The 17696-nt window shown below is 35.6% G+C and overlaps 5 protein-coding genes across 7 annotated transcripts; 1 reads left to right on the forward strand and 4 right to left on the reverse strand.

The window, feature by feature from the left end:
- The first annotated feature begins 115 nt into the window (after positions 1-115).
- Positions 116-905, forward strand: LOC132062891 (auxin-responsive protein SAUR68-like). The gene has a single exon (XM_059455363.1). It carries the CDS (start codon positions 332-334, stop codon positions 770-772), a length of 441 nt encoding a protein of 146 aa, XP_059311346.1. The 5' UTR covers positions 116-331; the 3' UTR covers positions 773-905.
- Positions 906-2095: 1190 nt separating this feature from the next.
- Positions 2096-2628, reverse strand: LOC132065299 (auxin-responsive protein SAUR68-like). Its single transcript, XM_059458619.1, has one exon. The coding sequence runs from the start codon at positions 2534-2536 to the stop codon at positions 2096-2098; it is 441 nt and encodes a 146-aa protein (XP_059314602.1). The 5' UTR covers positions 2537-2628.
- A 1680-nt stretch (positions 2629-4308) lies between these two features.
- On the reverse strand, positions 4309-5006 carry LOC132062892 (auxin-responsive protein SAUR64-like). Its single transcript, XM_059455364.1, has one exon. The coding sequence runs from the start codon at positions 4913-4915 to the stop codon at positions 4472-4474; it is 444 nt and encodes a 147-aa protein (XP_059311347.1). The 5' UTR covers positions 4916-5006; the 3' UTR covers positions 4309-4471.
- A 1673-nt stretch (positions 5007-6679) lies between these two features.
- On the reverse strand, positions 6680-8071 carry LOC132065301 (auxin-responsive protein SAUR68-like). Its single transcript, XM_059458621.1, has one exon. It carries the CDS (start codon positions 7312-7314, stop codon positions 6784-6786), a length of 531 nt encoding a protein of 176 aa, XP_059314604.1. The 5' UTR covers positions 7315-8071; the 3' UTR covers positions 6680-6783.
- A 734-nt stretch (positions 8072-8805) lies between these two features.
- LOC132065302 (SNF1-related protein kinase regulatory subunit beta-3) lies at positions 8806-17052 on the reverse strand. Of its 3 annotated transcripts, XM_059458624.1 has the most exons (5): positions 16925-17052; positions 16066-16145; positions 12247-12320; positions 9547-9659; positions 8806-9471 (listed from the first exon to the last, which is right to left on the reverse strand). In XM_059458624.1, the coding sequence occupies exons 4-5, from the start codon at positions 9577-9579 to the stop codon at positions 9142-9144; spliced, it is 363 nt and encodes a 120-aa protein (XP_059314607.1). In that variant the 5' UTR covers positions 9580-9659; positions 12247-12320; positions 16066-16145; positions 16925-17052; the 3' UTR covers positions 8806-9141. The 3 variants fall into 3 exon arrangements, with proteins under 3 accessions (XP_059314607.1, XP_059314605.1, XP_059314606.1); XM_059458622.1 differs by lacking the exon at positions 12247-12320 and having other exon boundaries at positions 16925-17051; XM_059458623.1 differs by lacking the exons at positions 12247-12320; positions 16925-17052 and adding an exon at positions 16813-16850.
- Between the last annotated feature and the right edge of the window lie 644 nt (positions 17053-17696).

A 17696-nucleotide genomic window follows, 5' to 3' on the forward strand; every position in this document is an offset into this window, starting at 1 on the left:
GTCCCAAACTGCTGATATCACAACTAATACGTCTGTGTTGTTGACGAACAAAGTGAAGAAAGGAAGAAACTTATCATCTTCCATACATTTGAATAAGCTTCATCCACAAATTTAAGGCCCCGTATCAACATGACCAACAGACAATAGCACATGGATTTGCCTTCCGTTGTTAGAGGCAAAAATTCAGCTACATCTCAAAGCCTCTGTCCAGCCTCTTGTATAAATAATCCCCCTTCCATAAGACTTTTCATCATCAATCACAAGCATTATCTATTCAGCTACCAAACGTCTCTAACTTGCTTGTTAACAATCTTCAAAAGCAAAAAAAACAATGCTCAGTGCTAAGAAGCTCATCAAGTTGGCTAAGAAATGGCAGAAGTATGCAGCCATGCAGAGGAAGAGGATTTCAATTCCAATAAATGGAAATGATGCAGACAGTTGTAGTACATCTTCATCATTTGTAGCCGGAAAAGGCCAGTTTGTAGTATATACAACTGATCACGGGCGCTTTGTGATTCCATTGCCTTATCTGGAAAATGAGCTCATTTTGCAACTTTTAAACATGTCAGAAGAAGAGTTTGGTCTTCCAAGTGGCGGCTCTATTACATTACCGTGTGATTCAGCTTTCATGGACTACATTGTTTCACTAATCAAGAAAGGTGCAGCTGCTGGAGATCTTCATAAAGCATTGCTCCTATCGATTAATTCATGTTGTTGTTCAACTTCTTCTTTGCACCAAGAATTGGGGAACCAACATCTCCTTGTTCATTAGTCATGATCATTAACTTAGTAAATGATAGTTCCAAGTAGATTGTATAATAGATGAAAAGTAGGCAAGTGTAGTTGTGTAGTATAGATGGAATAGAGCTTTATCTGAAATTTAACACTGAAGAGTTCAAAATTTATCATCTTCCATACATTCAAATTTCAATTTAGTGACTGAGAACTTTGAGCATTCTCATCTGGCACTATTTACATGAAACTTATTTTTGATGCCCATAGTCAAATCTGTTGATGAAAACTAGCAGATATATGAATTATGTCCATACAAGTCTTGATGACATGATATTAGCCCTTTTCCTTTTTATTCCACACATCAAAATGGAAGAGATGCATCAACCTCTTTGCCTAGAACTAGACAACCATCCGTGTTCATAATTCCAAAGGTCCCATATTAAACAGCAGCACATGATTTTGCTTTGCCTACCTAACTAAGTGTCTCAACATTAGCTACAATCTCAAAGCCATTATCAATAAACTTCTTCCATGAGCCACTTCAATCATCAGCCCGACATCAATTAAAAATCAAATGTTTTGAAAAGTCACCAATACAGTCAATCCAGCTTCATCCACAAATTTAAGGCCCCATATCAACATGACCAACAGAAACAGCACATGGATTTGCCTTTGGTGGTTAGTGGCAAAATCTTCAGCTCCAACTCAAAGCCTCTGTCCAGCCTCATGTATAAATACTTGATTTTGTTACTTAGTCCAACTTACTAAGACCACTTTCAAAGTGCACATGCAATGTCTTGATCTATGTTTTGGCTATGTCACCAGTATCTCTAAAATTTCCCTTTGGTTTTATAGGCTGAGGAATAACTTGTAACATTCATCTATATTCTTAAACAAAGAAAAGCAGTGGCTAACTGGACTCAGAGAGCATAATGATAAGAGTATTGGATATGAATGACCATTGAGCTTTCTCATTACAATCATAATGATTGTCTAATCTGCAGCTTCGTTTTCACTCCATATCGATCAAGTATGAGATTCAACTGTTGCCTTAGAGGAAAACTTATGATTTCGCTTCATTTAAACTTTTTAGAATAAATTTTCATGACATTAAGATTTGAGTGGGCGTGATTCCCCAAAGTTGACAACTTGATAAAAATAAGTTTTTCGTATAAACAGTGCCAGCCCAAGACGAGAATACTAGAAGTTTTCAATCACCAAATTGAGAATTCAAAGCTTTAAATCGGTTAAATTGCAGATAAATCTTGATTCCATCTGTATACACACTTTCAATTACCTACTTTTAGTCTGATATATAATCTATTTTGAGCTATCATCTACCAACGATAATGATCATGACTTAATAAACAAGGATTTGCTGGTTCCTCCTCTCTTGGTGCAAAGAAGAAGTTGCACAACAACTTGAACTAATCAAGAGGAGCAATGCTTTGTGAAGATCTTCAGCAGTTGCACCTTTCTTGATTAGTGAAACAATGTATTTCATGAAAGCTGAATCACACGGTAATGTAATAGGGCCACCGCTTGGCAGACCAAACTCTTCTTCAGACATACTTAAAAGTTGCACAATGAGCTCATTTTCCAGATAGGCCAATGGTATCACAAAGCGCTTTTGATCAGTTGTATACACTACAAACTGGCCTTTTCCAGCCACAAATGATGAAGATGTACTACAACTCTCTGCATCGTTTCTATTTCTTGGAAGTGAAATTCTCTTCCTCTGCATGGCTGCAAACTTCTGCCATTTCCTAGCCATCTTGATGAGTTTGTTAGTACTGAGCATTGATTTTTCTGTTGAAGATTGGAAACAAGAAAGTTAGAGACGTTTGATAGCTGAATAGATAATGCTTGTGGTCGATGATGAAAAAGCTTATTGAAGGGGATTATTTATACAAGAGGCTTTGGGTTGGAGCTAAAAGTTTTGCCACTAACCACAATTAGGCAAAGCCATGTGCTGATGCCTGCCTGTTGGCCATGTTGATATGGGGCCTCAAGTTTGTGGATGAAGCTAGATTGACTGTATTTGTGACCTTTCAAAATGTTTGATTAATTGCTGTCTGGTTGATTTATTTCCAAAGTTTCCACACTCAGTTAGGTAGGCAAAGCAAAATCATGTGCTGCTGTCTAATTGGGAGCTTTGGAATTGTGGATATGGCTGGTTGTCTAGTTTTAGGCAAAGAGGTTGATGCATTTCTTCCATTTTCTCCGTGGAATAACAACAAATAGGGATAAAGTTCTTATATGTCAAATTTCACCCTTCTAAGTCACCAACTTCATCCATTCTTTGTTGCTTACAAAGATTAAGGAGGTCCCTGTCACAAGTCATGAGAAGCATTGGGGCCTAGCTTTTGTTCTTCAACAAATTTATATAGAGAAGGCAAACCCATGTGGAATTCCATGTGCCAATGTTTCTCACCAGCTATCACCAAATTCCTCTTCACCACTAAACCTCAAGATATGAAACTTGCCATTAGCTTATATATATACACATAGAGTCTCCAAAGCTTTCATTTTCTGTGCATTTCTCAAGTTCTATATTCATTGTTTGTAGTCATCACTCGACACTGCAGTTAATTTCAAAACTAGTTTTGTGACTTTAGTATTATAAGTAGTTAGTTTTGTGACTTTAGTATTATAATTACTATAGTTAGTTTAGTAACTATGTTGTTACAAAGAGTAAGTTTACTGACCATCGGGGAAATTAACCCATCAACACCAAACTAGCTTAGGATATTCGCAAAGCTAGCCGTTATATTTGGTCTAATCAACATTGGTCAATATATACAAGTATATCAGGAAATGAAGCCAAGCAAATCAAAAGCAGAGTTAAAAATGTAAGTTATAAGAAGGATTTTCACTTGTTCTCTTGATACAAGATTGTTCAGTGCAGGAAGGAAGGATTATTTTCTTTGGATTTCATAACTTTTCCCTTCGTAGAATCCTAAAGACTTGTTCGTTCATATTATTTATTTTTGGCTGTGTCACCAATAAATTTCAAGTTTCTAGTTTCTTCATACCAAAAATATGGACTTTGGTTTTGAAGGATGAGGAAGACTTAAGGGGTTCATCTATATTCTTAAACATAAACGCAGTGGCTAACTGGATTAGAGTATCTGTGCCTGAAAGATTGGATGGGGTAAGATGCCGCAGAGTGAACTCTTGAGATTTTTATTTACATTCCAAAATGATTATATTCTTGTATCTGTGGCTTCTTATCCAATCGAGATTGATCAAGTTTGATATTTAACTGCAGTGAAAGAGTAATACCTTTTATGATTTCATTTCATATGAGCTCTTCAGAGTTGATTTTCATGTCATTAAGACTTTTCTGACATGATTTATATATCTGTAAGTAAAGTTGACTACTCGGACAAAAACAACTATATCCTGTAAAGCGGAATACCTGTTATGATTTCACTTCATTTTGAACTCTTTAGAGTTAATTTTCATGACATCAAGACTTGTATGTGCATGATTCATATATCTGTTAGTTTTGATCAACTAAGTTGACTACTGGTATAAAAAAAAGTCCCTGTAAATAATGCCATCCCAGAATGCTAGAAGTTATTAATCTCTAAATTGTAAATTGAAAGATTTAGATCGGGTGAAATTTCAGATATGTCTCTATTCCATCAAAAATAAACATCTTTAATTGCATACTTTTCATATGCTATACAATCTATTATGAGCTATCATACACTAAGGATAATGATCATGGCTAATAAACAAGGAGTTGCTGGTTCCCCCATTCTTGGTGCAAAGAAGCAGTTGAAGAGCAACTTGAATTAGTAATTGAGAGGAGCAATGCTTTGTGAAGATCTCCAACAGCTGCACCCTTCTTGATTAGTGAAACAACGTAGTCCATGAAAGCCGAATCACACGGTAATGTAATAAGACCACCACTTGGCAGACCAAACTCTTCTCCAGACATGCTTAAGAGTTGCAAAATGAGCTCCTTTTCCAGACAAACCAATGGAATTACAAAGCGCTTTTGATCAGTTGTATAAACTACAAAATGTTCTTTTCCGGCTCTGAATGATGACGACGTACTACAACTGTCTGCATCATTTCCATTTCTTGGAAGTGAAAACCTCTTCCTTTGCATGGCTGCAAACTTCTGCCATTTCCTAGCCATCTTGATGAGCTTCTTAGCACTTAGCATTGTTTTTTTTTATTGAAGTTTGGAAACAAGAAAGTTAGAGATGTTTGATAGCTGAATAGATAATGCTTGTGGTTGATGATGAAAAGGCTTATGGAAGGGGGATTATTTATACAAGAGGTTGGAGAAGGCTTTGAGTTGGAGTTGAAATTTTTGCCACCAGCCAATTAGGCAAAGCCATGTGCTGATGTCTGTTGGTCATGTTTGTACAGGGCCTTAAATTTGTGGATAAGCTAAGTTTGAATATATGGAAGATTAAAAGTTTCTTCCTTTCTTCACATTGTTCAACATAACAAACATATTAATAATGGTAAGTAGGACTGGAAAACTGCAGGACCTCCTGGTCTTCGACAAATATGGCCTAACAGTTTAAATTCTTGTCAAAGAGTTAAAAGACAATACCATGTGATACTTCATATGGTATTGTCTACCCTTCGCTATTGAACATCAATGTGCTTTATGACTTATCTTTTACCTAATATAATATACTCCAATTCAAAGATGTCTATAAAAGTACAATTCTCCACATAAACTAAAATCTCTTTACCACTTCTTGCCGCCTGATAGAGGCAGAAGAGAGGCGGCCAAGAGTTATCTGGGTCTAGTATTTCGATTGAGAGAAGAAGGGAGACAACTCAAATGTCAGCACAGAAATATAAAGAGTTGTGTTTCACTATCTAAGAGTCTAATAATATAGCATTTCTAGCCTGAAAATGAAAAAAGAACCCTATAGGATAATGCCTATCCGAGTCCATTGAAATTCCGCTAATGGACTCCTGAGAAGGCATGCAATTCGAGTGTCTGATGCCAAAATGAGACAGAAAAATCTATGTTAGTGTTTGCTCTAAATTTCTATTTTACGAGTCAGTCTTGTTTACTTCTACACAATTAAAAGTAATGCTGTAAATATATGTATAAATTAGTAACAGTATGGTGATCACGTTTAGTCTCTTTTCTCCTGTTTGTGTGCTGAAATACCAGAATATGTTTCCAACTAGAAGAAATGTAAATGGCTAATGAACGATGATTCATATATTTTCAAGATTTCATTATTCGTGGAAAAAAATATACGCTAGTATTTTAATAACTTGGCAACAGTCATGCTTCCAGGACATAAACTAGATTTTCTCAAGATTTGTCAATCTCCCTTCCTTCAAACTAGTTTCTGTAGTTAAATGCTCATTTCACAAAAGTACCCAAATGGACAAAGGTTTAGTAACCTAGAACCCATCTTAGTACAGGTGGTTCATAATTTATTTGAAATTGAGGCTTTCTGTACTCTTCATTTCCATCTATGCATATTGTATAACTATGGTCTTGTGAGTCTACAGAAGGTTACCATTCCAAGCTATTATACTTGATTTCATTACAGAGTCTAACTCACTAAGACCACTTGTTTCTGCCAGGTGGTTTCTCTGACAAGGGGTCCAGACATAGTTATGAGCTTACTAGAATTGCACATGCAATATCTTGATATATTTTTGGCTGTGTCACCAGCAGTCCAATCTAGATTCATCAAATATGACATTAACAGTAGTCAAAGGGGAATACTACTTTTTATGATTTCATTTGAACTTTTCAGAGTTGAATTTCATGTCAATATGACTTTTCTGGGTCAATATGACTTTTCTGGGCATGATTTGTATATCTGTAAGTTTTGATCGACGAAGTTGACTACTCGGATAAAAACAAGTTTTTTTCCCTGTATATAGTGCCAGCCCAAGATGAGAATGCTAGAAGTTTTCAATCACCAATTGAGAAATGAAAGATTTCAATCTGGTTAAATTTCATATAAATCTCGATTCCATTTGTATACACACTTTCAACTACCTACGTTTGAGCTACCATTTACTAAAGATAATGAACATGGCTCAACAAACAAGGAGTTGCTGATTTCTCCATTCTTGGTGCAAAGAAGAAGTTGAAGAGCAACTTGAACTAATTAAAAGAAACAATGCTTTGTGAAGATCTTCAGCAGTTGCACCTTTCTTGATTAGTGAAACAATATAGTCCATGAAAGCTGAATTACATGGCAATGTAATAGGGCCGCCACTTGGCATGCCAAACTCTTCTTCCGACATGTTTAAAAGTTGCAAAATGAGCTCATTTTCCAGATAAGCCAATGGAATCACAAAGCGCCTTTGATCAGTTGTATACACTACAAACTGGCCTTTTCCGGCTACAAATGATGAAGATGTACTACAACTGACTGCATCATTTCCATTTCTTGGAAGTGAAATCCTCTTCCTCTGCATGGCTACGAACTTCTGCCATTTCCTAGCCATCTTGATGAGCTTCTTAGCACTTAGCATTGTTTTTCTCTTGAAGATTGGAAACAATAAAGTAAGAGACCTTTGAAATCTGAGTAGTAAATGCTTATGGTTGATGATGAAATGGCTCATGGAAAGGGGATAATTTATACAAGATGTTGGAGCTTAAATTTTTGCCACCAACTACTGAAGGCAAAGCCATGTGTTGCTGCCTGTTGGTCATCTTGATATGGGGCCTTAAATTTGTGGATGAAGCTATAGTTTGAAGTTGTGGAAGATGATAGGTTTCTTCCTATCTTATTTTTGGTAGAAACAAGACATTTTTAAATAGATGAGACCCTCAACGTTGCCATTAGTTAAGATAGAAGAATGCTCAACCTCATTGATTGGTCAAAATTCAACTCTTTTGGAAAAGAAATTAGGAAGAGCTAATACCTAAGGTTATGTGAAAAGGTAGGGCCTTGAGTCTCTCAAAATATTTGGCCTAATAAGTAAAATCACCAAATGCTTGTCAGTCGGTATAAAAGCAATTCCATGTGCTATTGTTGTTGTTCTAGTATGGCTTATAAATGCTTTTCTAATCATTCACCAGTAAATATCAGGATGTCTTCTGACTTACCATTCACTATATAAACACATCCAATTTATCGAAAAAAATTCTTCTTTCGTCACTCTACTTGACAGATAAAAGTAGTGTATAGAATCATGGCTATGCACATATCTTGTAATGCTAATACTAAGTGAGTTCTCCAGAAGACCTCAACATCAGGATATGTTGCAAAGGGACATTTTGCTGTTCATATTGGGAAGAAGCAGAAAAAGAAATTCGTGAACCCTGTATCATTCTTGAGCCAGCCTTTGTTCAAGAAATGTGGCCATTTTCAATTAATCAGATTTGAGAAGGGATGCAGCCATTTTCATTTCTTCCAGTCAATTGATTAAAAAGAATAAAACTGTCTAAAGTCATGGCTCCTCCAGTTTTCGGTTGCAAGTACAATTTCTGGTTGTGCTATCATGTTAAAAATAGCTTCATCCACAAAGCAGGCATCATCACATGTTTTTTTGCTTTTGGTGAATAGTTGCAAAAAGCTTCAACTGCAACTCAAAGCCAATCTATCTAAGACCTCTAAAGTATAAAGTATAAACAAACCTCTTTATGATCCTTTTCATCATCCAAGACAAAGTAGTTTCAGTTTCCTTCAAATTTTTCAATTATCTAATTCACTCCCCTTTAAAGACTTCTTTTTCTATATATATATATATATATATAAATTTTTGAATCTCCTCGATAGGCAAAACTTCTTGTTTAACAAAAAAGTTTGCTCAAGATTATTTCCAGATAGAAAGGATAATAGGTAGTCGAGCATTGTCGTATTATTGTTATTACTCTCCTACTATCCTATTCTTTGATTTTATTATTTCCTATTATTTTCTTTGCTTCGGTTATCATATTATTTCATTTTCATACCTGATTTGATGTGCTTTACTTGAATCGAGGCTCTACCGGAAACTTCTCTACCTTCACAAGGTAGGGGTCAGACTGCGTACAAACCACCCTCCCAGGCCCCACTTGTAGGATTACACTGGGTATGTTGTTGTACCTTGTTAGAATTCCCAGCTCCATCATCGAATGAAAGAGTATATAATTGTAAAGGGCATCACACATGTTGAATATGAGGTTGCCAAATTTAAGCCATCGATACTAAACAGGTTGTCCACTATTGTAGTGGATATGCGATAATCCAATGCACAACCATAAGACTCTGCTAAACCCAACTAACAGAAAACACAAGAAAACTTCTTTTTTTCCATACTACAAAGTAAATTTTTCGAAACCAACCACAATCTGATTTCGATATCCAAGTCCAACGATGATCACGATCCTAATGTTCCTACTATGTTCTTCACTGCTCAATTGCTCCGTATTTACCTCTTATCTATTGTTTCCATCTTTGTGTTTCAAGTGTTGCTGCTACTTCCTCTCCTTTGAACAGGTTTGTAAAGCACTACCGTAACATACTTTGAGCGAAAGCGATGGGTTACACCGAGGGACAAAACAGATCTTGGGGCTTCCCTGTTCTCGATATAGAGATGGTTTAGAACCACATTTTGTGGCGATGGAAGATCTGCAGGTTGATCTCTAGTCACACGGTGGTTTAATACAGTATGGTGCAAATGTGTTGGAAGCATTGGTGGTTCTCGTTCTTCATCTTCGTTTCCAGGATGTGCATTGTTGTAACTTGTATCGGGTGATCTTGGTACTTCGAAACCTACCACAGTGGCTTCATCCTGTGTGCATAACTTAGATTAAGGCAAAGTCTAAGAAAAAAAAGGAGAGCCACTAACGTGAAATGTACAACATACTTGATCTTCACCATATTGACGTTGTTGATTCATGTTTGCTTCAATGACAAGTAGCACAAACTTGCTAAGATGGTAAAAGCCGTGAGCACAGGAAGCCTCCTTGATAAGAGAACCTGAAATAGAGAGACGGAATCATTTAATGCACATGATTCAGAGCATTAAATTAGTAGCTATTTAGGTGTCATTCACTCGTTAAAGCAGGAGGCATATTCTCAAGGCTAAAAACAATAAGCTCACCAAATGCAAAATAATGATATATGCAAATCAGATAAAACATTGAACGGATACTTAAAAATATATGTCATAAATGGAAACCAAGAAAAAGAAGAATTACGCTATTCAAATGAACAAAGACAGTCCAGGTTATACATGGCACCTGCCATGGAAGACAATGGCCTAGTTCAATGATCGTGTTTAACTTAAGATGACCAAATTCAGGGTTTCTAGCATTTCTTTTCTACTATAGAAGCTTCTCATAAATATTTATAACAAGATCCTAATCCTATATGTAGAATCCAAAGAAGGTAGTCAGTCGCCTAGGCTCAAACCTTCACACAAGATCTACGAGCTTTCTCCAAGAACATGTCAAGTAAAAATGAGCAACATACGATGCAATTATTAACTTACATTTGAGAAAGAGAAAAAAAGACTTTCACAGGACACTACACAAGATAAATCTTTCTATTATTTTCAATGAAAATAAGAAATAATGGCGCACGCTAACCCCCTTTTGTTGACACTAGAACCTTCAAGCTGACACGCGCTTATCGACCAAAGTTCCTGCACCGGACTCACACTCTCCTACCTTAAACTCCAATATGGGAAACTTCCTTCCAACATAATCAAACTCAATTCTTCCCAACTAGGTACCTCAACCTATCCAAAAATCAGAATATCATCAATTGGATAGCATCTAACTCTGCCATCACAAAGAACTCTTCCAAACATAGGCAACAAACTAACCCCCATCCCCCACCCCAGCTTGTGCGCACCTCGACTAATTCCACGAGATAGCTGCTACCTCCCACCAGCACAGGTACTGAATACCTCTCTTCAACAAGACTTATACATATGTATTTCTGCCTCCACTGGAATTTGAACCTGAGTCCTCATGGTTCTCAACCCACTTCATTGACCACTAGGTCACACCCTTAGGTGTTTTAGCTACACTATATCTTGTTTCAACAGTTCAAACGTAAACCCGAAGGTTTTGGAATCACCTCACCTTCTCCCCTTGGCACAAGCTAAAGCACAAAAGAGGAAAAAAAAAAAAGGTTTCCTTTTCTTCCCTTTTTCTTTTTTTTTTTTTTTCTGGTTTTTGTGGTTTGTGGGGGGGATAGGTGGAAAAGAAAGAACAGAACAGATTTAACTTAGATTTATCTGAATTTTTTTTTTTTTTAATTCTACAAATGGAATTTGCATGAGCTTCAATAGCATTCTCCATTTTTAAAAGTAGAAAAAGGAAAGAAATCCGTGTGAAAAATGTAGGGCCCCCTTTCAAACTACAGTCCACTTAAAGAAATCCTCTCTGCCAGCCCCAAAATATTAGCAGTAACAGTTTAAAATACAAAGAAAAAAGGAAGCAGGAAAAATTATGTACCTCCCTACAATCTAAGCATTATGTGTCGTCACTAGGCATCACAAAATATGATTGAATAAGAGACCACCATTACCCCATTACCACCTCCATTGCTTTCACAAGCAAGCAAGGGCCTCAGTTAAGTTGATATAGGGGCAGATATTTGTCATTGAGGGTGAATAGTATTATCAGCCGGTATAGTGGGAAAACAAGATGATTGTAAAAGAACGCTAGATGCCGTTATTGAGCACTAATTAGCATATTCAAGCCAGATTGAGTTTTTCTCTTGTTATTGATTTCATTGGGATTCTCAAACTATCCAGAATATTGGAAACATAAATAAGAAATTTAGAGCTTAAAACTTGAGAATTTTGAATCCCCGACCATTAAAAAGGGAAACTTCATCGCCTCAAGTTGCAATAGCTATTTTTTTATTTTGATAACCGTGGTGTCATCCTAGGATGTGGCCTAGTGGTCAATGAAGGGGTTGAGAACCATGAGGTCTCAGGTTCAAATCCCATCAGAGACAACAACACTAGTTGATTTCTTCCCATCTGTCCTTAGTGTCGGGGCCAGCTTGGCGCACCTCCACTAATTCCACGGGATACCTACCACCTCCCACCAGCAACAAGTACCAGCTAACTCTGTCCACCAAGGCTAAGGACAGGTGGGAAAAAATCACCTAGTTTTTTTGTCTCTGCTAGGATTTGAACCTGAGACCCCGTGGTTCTCAACCCCTTCATTGACCACTAGGCCATACCTTTGGGTGCCCGAGCTGCAATAGCTAGTAACATAATCTGGAAGTTAAAACAACATAATCAAGGGAGATTATATCTAGTAGAGACACTAGGAACTTTTCCCCTTCCAAGTTCCAAAGAAAAGATTCCCAGTGTCCCCAGGCATTTTCCACTGCAATGTCTTAAGATAAGGTGTAACATAAACATGACCCTTGAAACTGATTCATGCCATCTCAAAGCAACATTATCTAATCCTAATATGAAAGTTCCTCTACAACCAAACAATTAAAGATTGCCGACTAAAGAGAACCGTAAAAGAAACTTCCAGCATCCATTGAATAATAATAATAATATATGGTGCTAAACCTTGGTAAGCGGAGTTACCCGATGTTTGTGCGGGTGGAGGGTAGCAAGTGACCGATGGAATAGTCGAGGTGCGTGCAAGGTTCAGGACCACCCTTTATAAAATAATAATACTAATAAAAATAATAACAATATATATGTTGGTCCAAAACCTAAATTAAGCCGTGATGAACGAAACATTCCACAACAAGGAAGGATAGTCCATGTTTGATAATAAACCTTTCAACATGCATTTAGTAATAACATATATGGAATTTCAAAACTGAAGCAATGACGAGTGAAACAATTCACAGAAATGAAGGCTAATCCATGTATGGTTATACCACAAAAGGGTCCCCATTCGATGTATAGTAAACTGTCTACCGAAAGTTCCAATTATGATATGACCACAAGTACCTAATTTATTTAACTCTATCTGGTCTTTAATCTTCTCAAAAATAAAATAATGACAAGGAAAGGATGAACTTATGTGAGAATATAACTTATTACAGTAGCTTACAGTAATTCCTCTTTGCGACAATTACACAGATAACTTCACAAGTCCAAGAAATCTGTGTGAAGCACATCATGTCTCTATATGCCAATTGCATGTTCATAAGATACTAATTAGCCATATTAATTCATCAACTTTGCTAACTTTAATTTACCTGACGAAGGTCCAATTTACAAGTTGCAAATGAAGCCCACAAAATCTTCCAGATTTTAACTTAAAATGCATATCCTACTATTGTCCAAGTAAAATTTTGTGTCTTGATCTAAATTAGATGAATGGCATGTCACAATGTGGTGGCTACTTTTTGTACCTTAGGGGAAAAAATTATTCTAGCATATACTAGTAGTAATGCATGAAAATAAGTTGAAACAATGACCTATTCCATCTCGACTTCATGATCGGTCGATGACCACATAATGGCTTATACCATGCACACAAACAATGAGACGCTAAATAGGGTTAAATACATATAGTTCTAAACAAGAAGCTACTGGAATAACAAGACTTATAAATAGATGGAACGCTCGTATGCAAGTGCGCAAGCTATACTTATTCCATACTCTACGCGCTACTTCCATTGATTTTTGCACTCCATACCACAGTCTCAACGGTTCCATAAAAGAATCCCATATAGGCAGCAATTCAAACTTCAACAATATCCCAAATATTCTCAAATCATTTTAAAAATATGTGAAGCAATCCAGCTTGGATTGACCAGTAGTTATTGCATTGATGAAACAATCACAAAATGCTGCCAAAGATAAGACCACAACTCCATAGTTAAAACTCAGCTAATATTTCTGATAATTGATGTCAAATAGTTAGAATTATCCACACACAAGCTTTTCCTAATAAAGTTGAAAGACTTAGCTATTGGTTTAGCTCTTCCACTCAACTAAATACCCTTGTCCCTCTTCCAACTCATTCCTATAAACCAAAAGCTTAACAACAACAAAACTATGCCTCAATCCCAGGAAAATTGAGCTCATCTTAGACCATATTGAACTCCATCCATGTGAGCTTATCAAATTGCCAGTCACAAACCCGGTAAAGGAGGAGCGTTGTAGGTTGACCACCATCTCAAAACTAGTTAATTTACAATGAAACAAAAAGCTTAACTATTCCAAGGATTCTTCATTTTGTTAATGCCCTTCCAGGAGCAAGGTTACACGGAAGACTTACTGAAAGTTAATTGATAATGGCTCTCAACCGAGAGGCGGTGGTTGTATGTGTGCACACAACACACAGAGACATATATAATTAAACTAAATGACCAATCTAATTAAAGAAACTTCTGCTTTCCTCGAGGACTAAATATGTTTATCATAAATGCTTTTAACCCTTAATGACAGCTTTGCGTACTAGTTACCATCAAATCCCCTGCCCCGACTAAAATTTGTAATCTATGATGCAAATTTTAACTCCTTTCAGCCTATTTCTTTTGGTCTCCATCTTTAAGCATACACACTTTTTAAGCAAACATCGAAAAGGAAGTGAGGTACAACAATTACCTGTTGCTTTCAAAACTCCCTTTCAGCATGTTAAGTCCATAGATATTACTGGTTTATATTATAATGCAGAGGTTTAAACTCAATTATGAGCAGTAAATAGAAGTAACAGTCAGTGTAGTATAACTACAAGTGACTGGCAGGACAAGAAACTGGACAAGTTCAGGAATGAGTGTTCTTAATTAGCGGAATTACTTACATTATGCGCGTGACACTAACAGACCTAGTATAGTTGGTTAAGAAAAAATCTTGAGTTTTGTATGCTCATCAACGATGAAAAGGCAGAAATTTTCTAGAAATATAACTGAGCTACCACGTACTCAAGTTCAGACAAGAAAAACAGCTACTCGGAGAGCAACATATCTCCTTGGCAGATAAGTTGATTGCTCCAATGAAAGCCACAGTTACCAAGCATCTTATGATCTTGATATTATATGGAAAACACCAACAACCATGCAACAACCACTAAAGTAGTTTCCTTCTCACACACGTATGTTTCACACACAGAATTTGCAGGCACCCACCTACATGAAGAAGCAAGTGTGCCAGTATTGCACTCTTTTTTTTTTTTTTTTTTTCCTTTCCTGATAAGTAGTGCATCCTTCACTATCATGCAAAGCAAGTATACACTCACAACTCACTAGACACATATAACCAATTTGACATGCTATGTTGCTCCGACTCTTCAAAAATGTCGACAGGTGCATGTTATATCCTCCAAAAATAGTGCTTTTTTGGAGGATCCAACATGGGTGTGGCAGCATATTTGCAAAGAGTCTGATCAACCTAGTTGACATGTAGTTTAGGGAGAATATTTAAGCATGGAAACTACGCTCAAATGCAGATGTTACGTAAGCGCTTTCCTTCTCCATGAGTAAAGGGCTAATAACTTATCTACCATGTTGTTTAGGGAGAATATTTAAGCGTGGAAACTATGCTCAAATGCAGATGTTACGTAAGCTCTTTCCTTCTCCATGAGTAAAGAGCTAATAACTTATCTACCATACAAAACACCACGTGCCTACAAGATTCCATTACATTACTTTTTAGCCCAAGAGCAAATTGAGACACATTTATCATTCCTAAAAGTTCGTCAAACAGGTGATTGACGAAGTATCAAATTATCACTATTTATTCCTTTTCCTACTTCTTCCAAGTGCAGGAAAACCCTAGCATCACGAAACCCACCAAAAGTGGATAAAAGTAGCTTACCGGCAACTACACATTATCAACTTGAAATATTACTAATAGGGTTCTTGAACAAAGATTATTTTCTAAAATACGAATCAACTACTTTGCCACCCTCCAAAAAGAAGTTGTAGAGTTAATGGAAAAATCAAAAGTCTCTAGAAGAGAATCAAATGACTTTTAGCATTGAGTTTCTTGTTCTCTATGGAATGATTTATAATTATTATTTTTTTAAAGTAAAAAATAAAAAAAAGGGAAGGTCAATAAATTATAACCCAAAAAGCTCATGATTTACCATGTTATTAATGCAGCATTGTCGTTACGGATTCGGCAGAACACAATAACTTAGCCTCAAACCCCTATATTTGTGTTAAAATTTTATTTAACACATATAAACTAAACTAAAAATCTTGGCTCCCCCTCTAATACCCCCCACCCACCCCACACAAGAAAGGAAACCCTAAAAATAGCTAGAAAAAGAAAACATCATAGATAACATAAATCATCAAGAAAGCTCTACCAAACACAATCATTCACAGAGGAGATCTACACAATCAACATGCATTGATTGTAAATGTAATTTTGATTCTACAATCATTAAAAAAAAAAAAAAAAACATGAACTAATATAACTTCCACAAGCTACACTAACCTGATTCAACTTTGTTCTAGCTATTCAATCATACAATGATAGCTTCCTTCAGACCACAAAAATCATCTGCAAAAAAATTACTGGAAACCCAATAAAGAATAAAACTTTAATACCAAACTATAAAACCACAAAAATTACTGGAAACCTAGTAAAAATTAAAACTTTAATACCAAACTAAAACCCCATTTGCACAAAAATTACTGGAAACCTAATAAAAATTAAAACTTTAATACTAAATTAAAAACCCACATTAATCCACAACAGGCAAAGCAAAAAAAAGATCAAGAATTTGGTAAAAATGCTTTTTTTTTTCAACACAAATTACAAAGAAATAACAAAAGAAGTATATAAAAATTAAAACTTTAATACCAAACTAAAAACCCAAATTGATCCACAAAAAGTAGAGCAGAAAAAAAAATCAAGACTATGGTAAAACTGTTTTTTTTTTCAACACAAACTACAAAGAAATAGGAAAAGAAGTATATAAAAATTAAAACTTTAATACCAAACTAAAAACCCACCTGCACAAAAATTACTGGAAACTCAATAAAAATTAAAACTTTAATACCAAACTTAAAAAACCCAAATTGATCCACAAAAAGTAGAGCAAAAAGAATTAGGTAAAAATGATTTTTTTTTTCAACAAAAACTACAAAGAAATAACAAAAGGAGTAAATAAAAATTAAATATTTCAGTTTACATAGAGTAAAAGAATAATCTCAGAAGCTAAAAGCAAAGATTTTTTACCTCAAAAAAAAAAAGGAAAAAAAGAGTTTTGAAACTCAAAAAGAAAGAAAACTAAACACTATTTATTACAGCTTTATCAAAGAAGAGTTTTAAGGGGAAAAAAGAATCTCACCTGGAACATTCCGCCTTAGAATCTAAAGAATCAATTTTACAAAATCATAATAATTGTATTTGAGGAAAAAAATATAAAGTCTAATAATATGTTCCTTTTTATTTAATCCAAGAAATAAAACTTGTGTTAAAAGAGGAGAAAAATAGGAACACGCAAAAGTAAAACAAATGGGCTTTCGCAAGAGCAGATGGCCCAAGTTATAAAATGTGGGCAATTCGCAGGAATGGCCTTATTTGGAATGGTCTTTAATTTTTGTCTATTAAATTGGTGGTCTTTAATTTTGTCCTTCATTAGAATCCCTTGATTTCGGGTTCGAACTTCCACTCAGTTAAAAATTTAAAAAAAAATTACAAGGCAGAAGTTTAGATTCGCAAGACAGATTTTTGAAGGTAAAATTCTGCCCTGCGCGAAATTCCTTTTTTTTTTTTTTTTTTTTTTTGCGAGGCTGGGTTCGAACCCGTAATCTCGGGGTATTAGGCGAAGGACAAAATTAAAGACCACCAATTTGAGGGCCAAAAATTAAGGGCCACCCTAAAAGAAGGACAATCCACGCAAAAAAAAATGTAAAATATAGTAGTAGTATTAAGGACTTGTCAAACCATGAATGAAATAAATGTGATCTGAATTATCTTTGTAATCTTGTTTAAATAACTTAATTTTTTACTTAAAGCTGTACGATAGCATAGGACGTTGAATTATGAATTGGTATTGAATAGTTGAATTTATTCTAAAAGAGTTAATGTTTAGATTATTGTGAGAGAATATTTATTTT

The sequence above is a fragment of the Lycium ferocissimum genome, chromosome 7, assembly GCF_029784015.1.
Source record: "Lycium ferocissimum isolate CSIRO_LF1 chromosome 7, AGI_CSIRO_Lferr_CH_V1, whole genome shotgun sequence".
In the NCBI taxonomy this organism is placed as follows: domain Eukaryota; kingdom Viridiplantae; phylum Streptophyta; class Magnoliopsida; order Solanales; family Solanaceae; genus Lycium; species Lycium ferocissimum.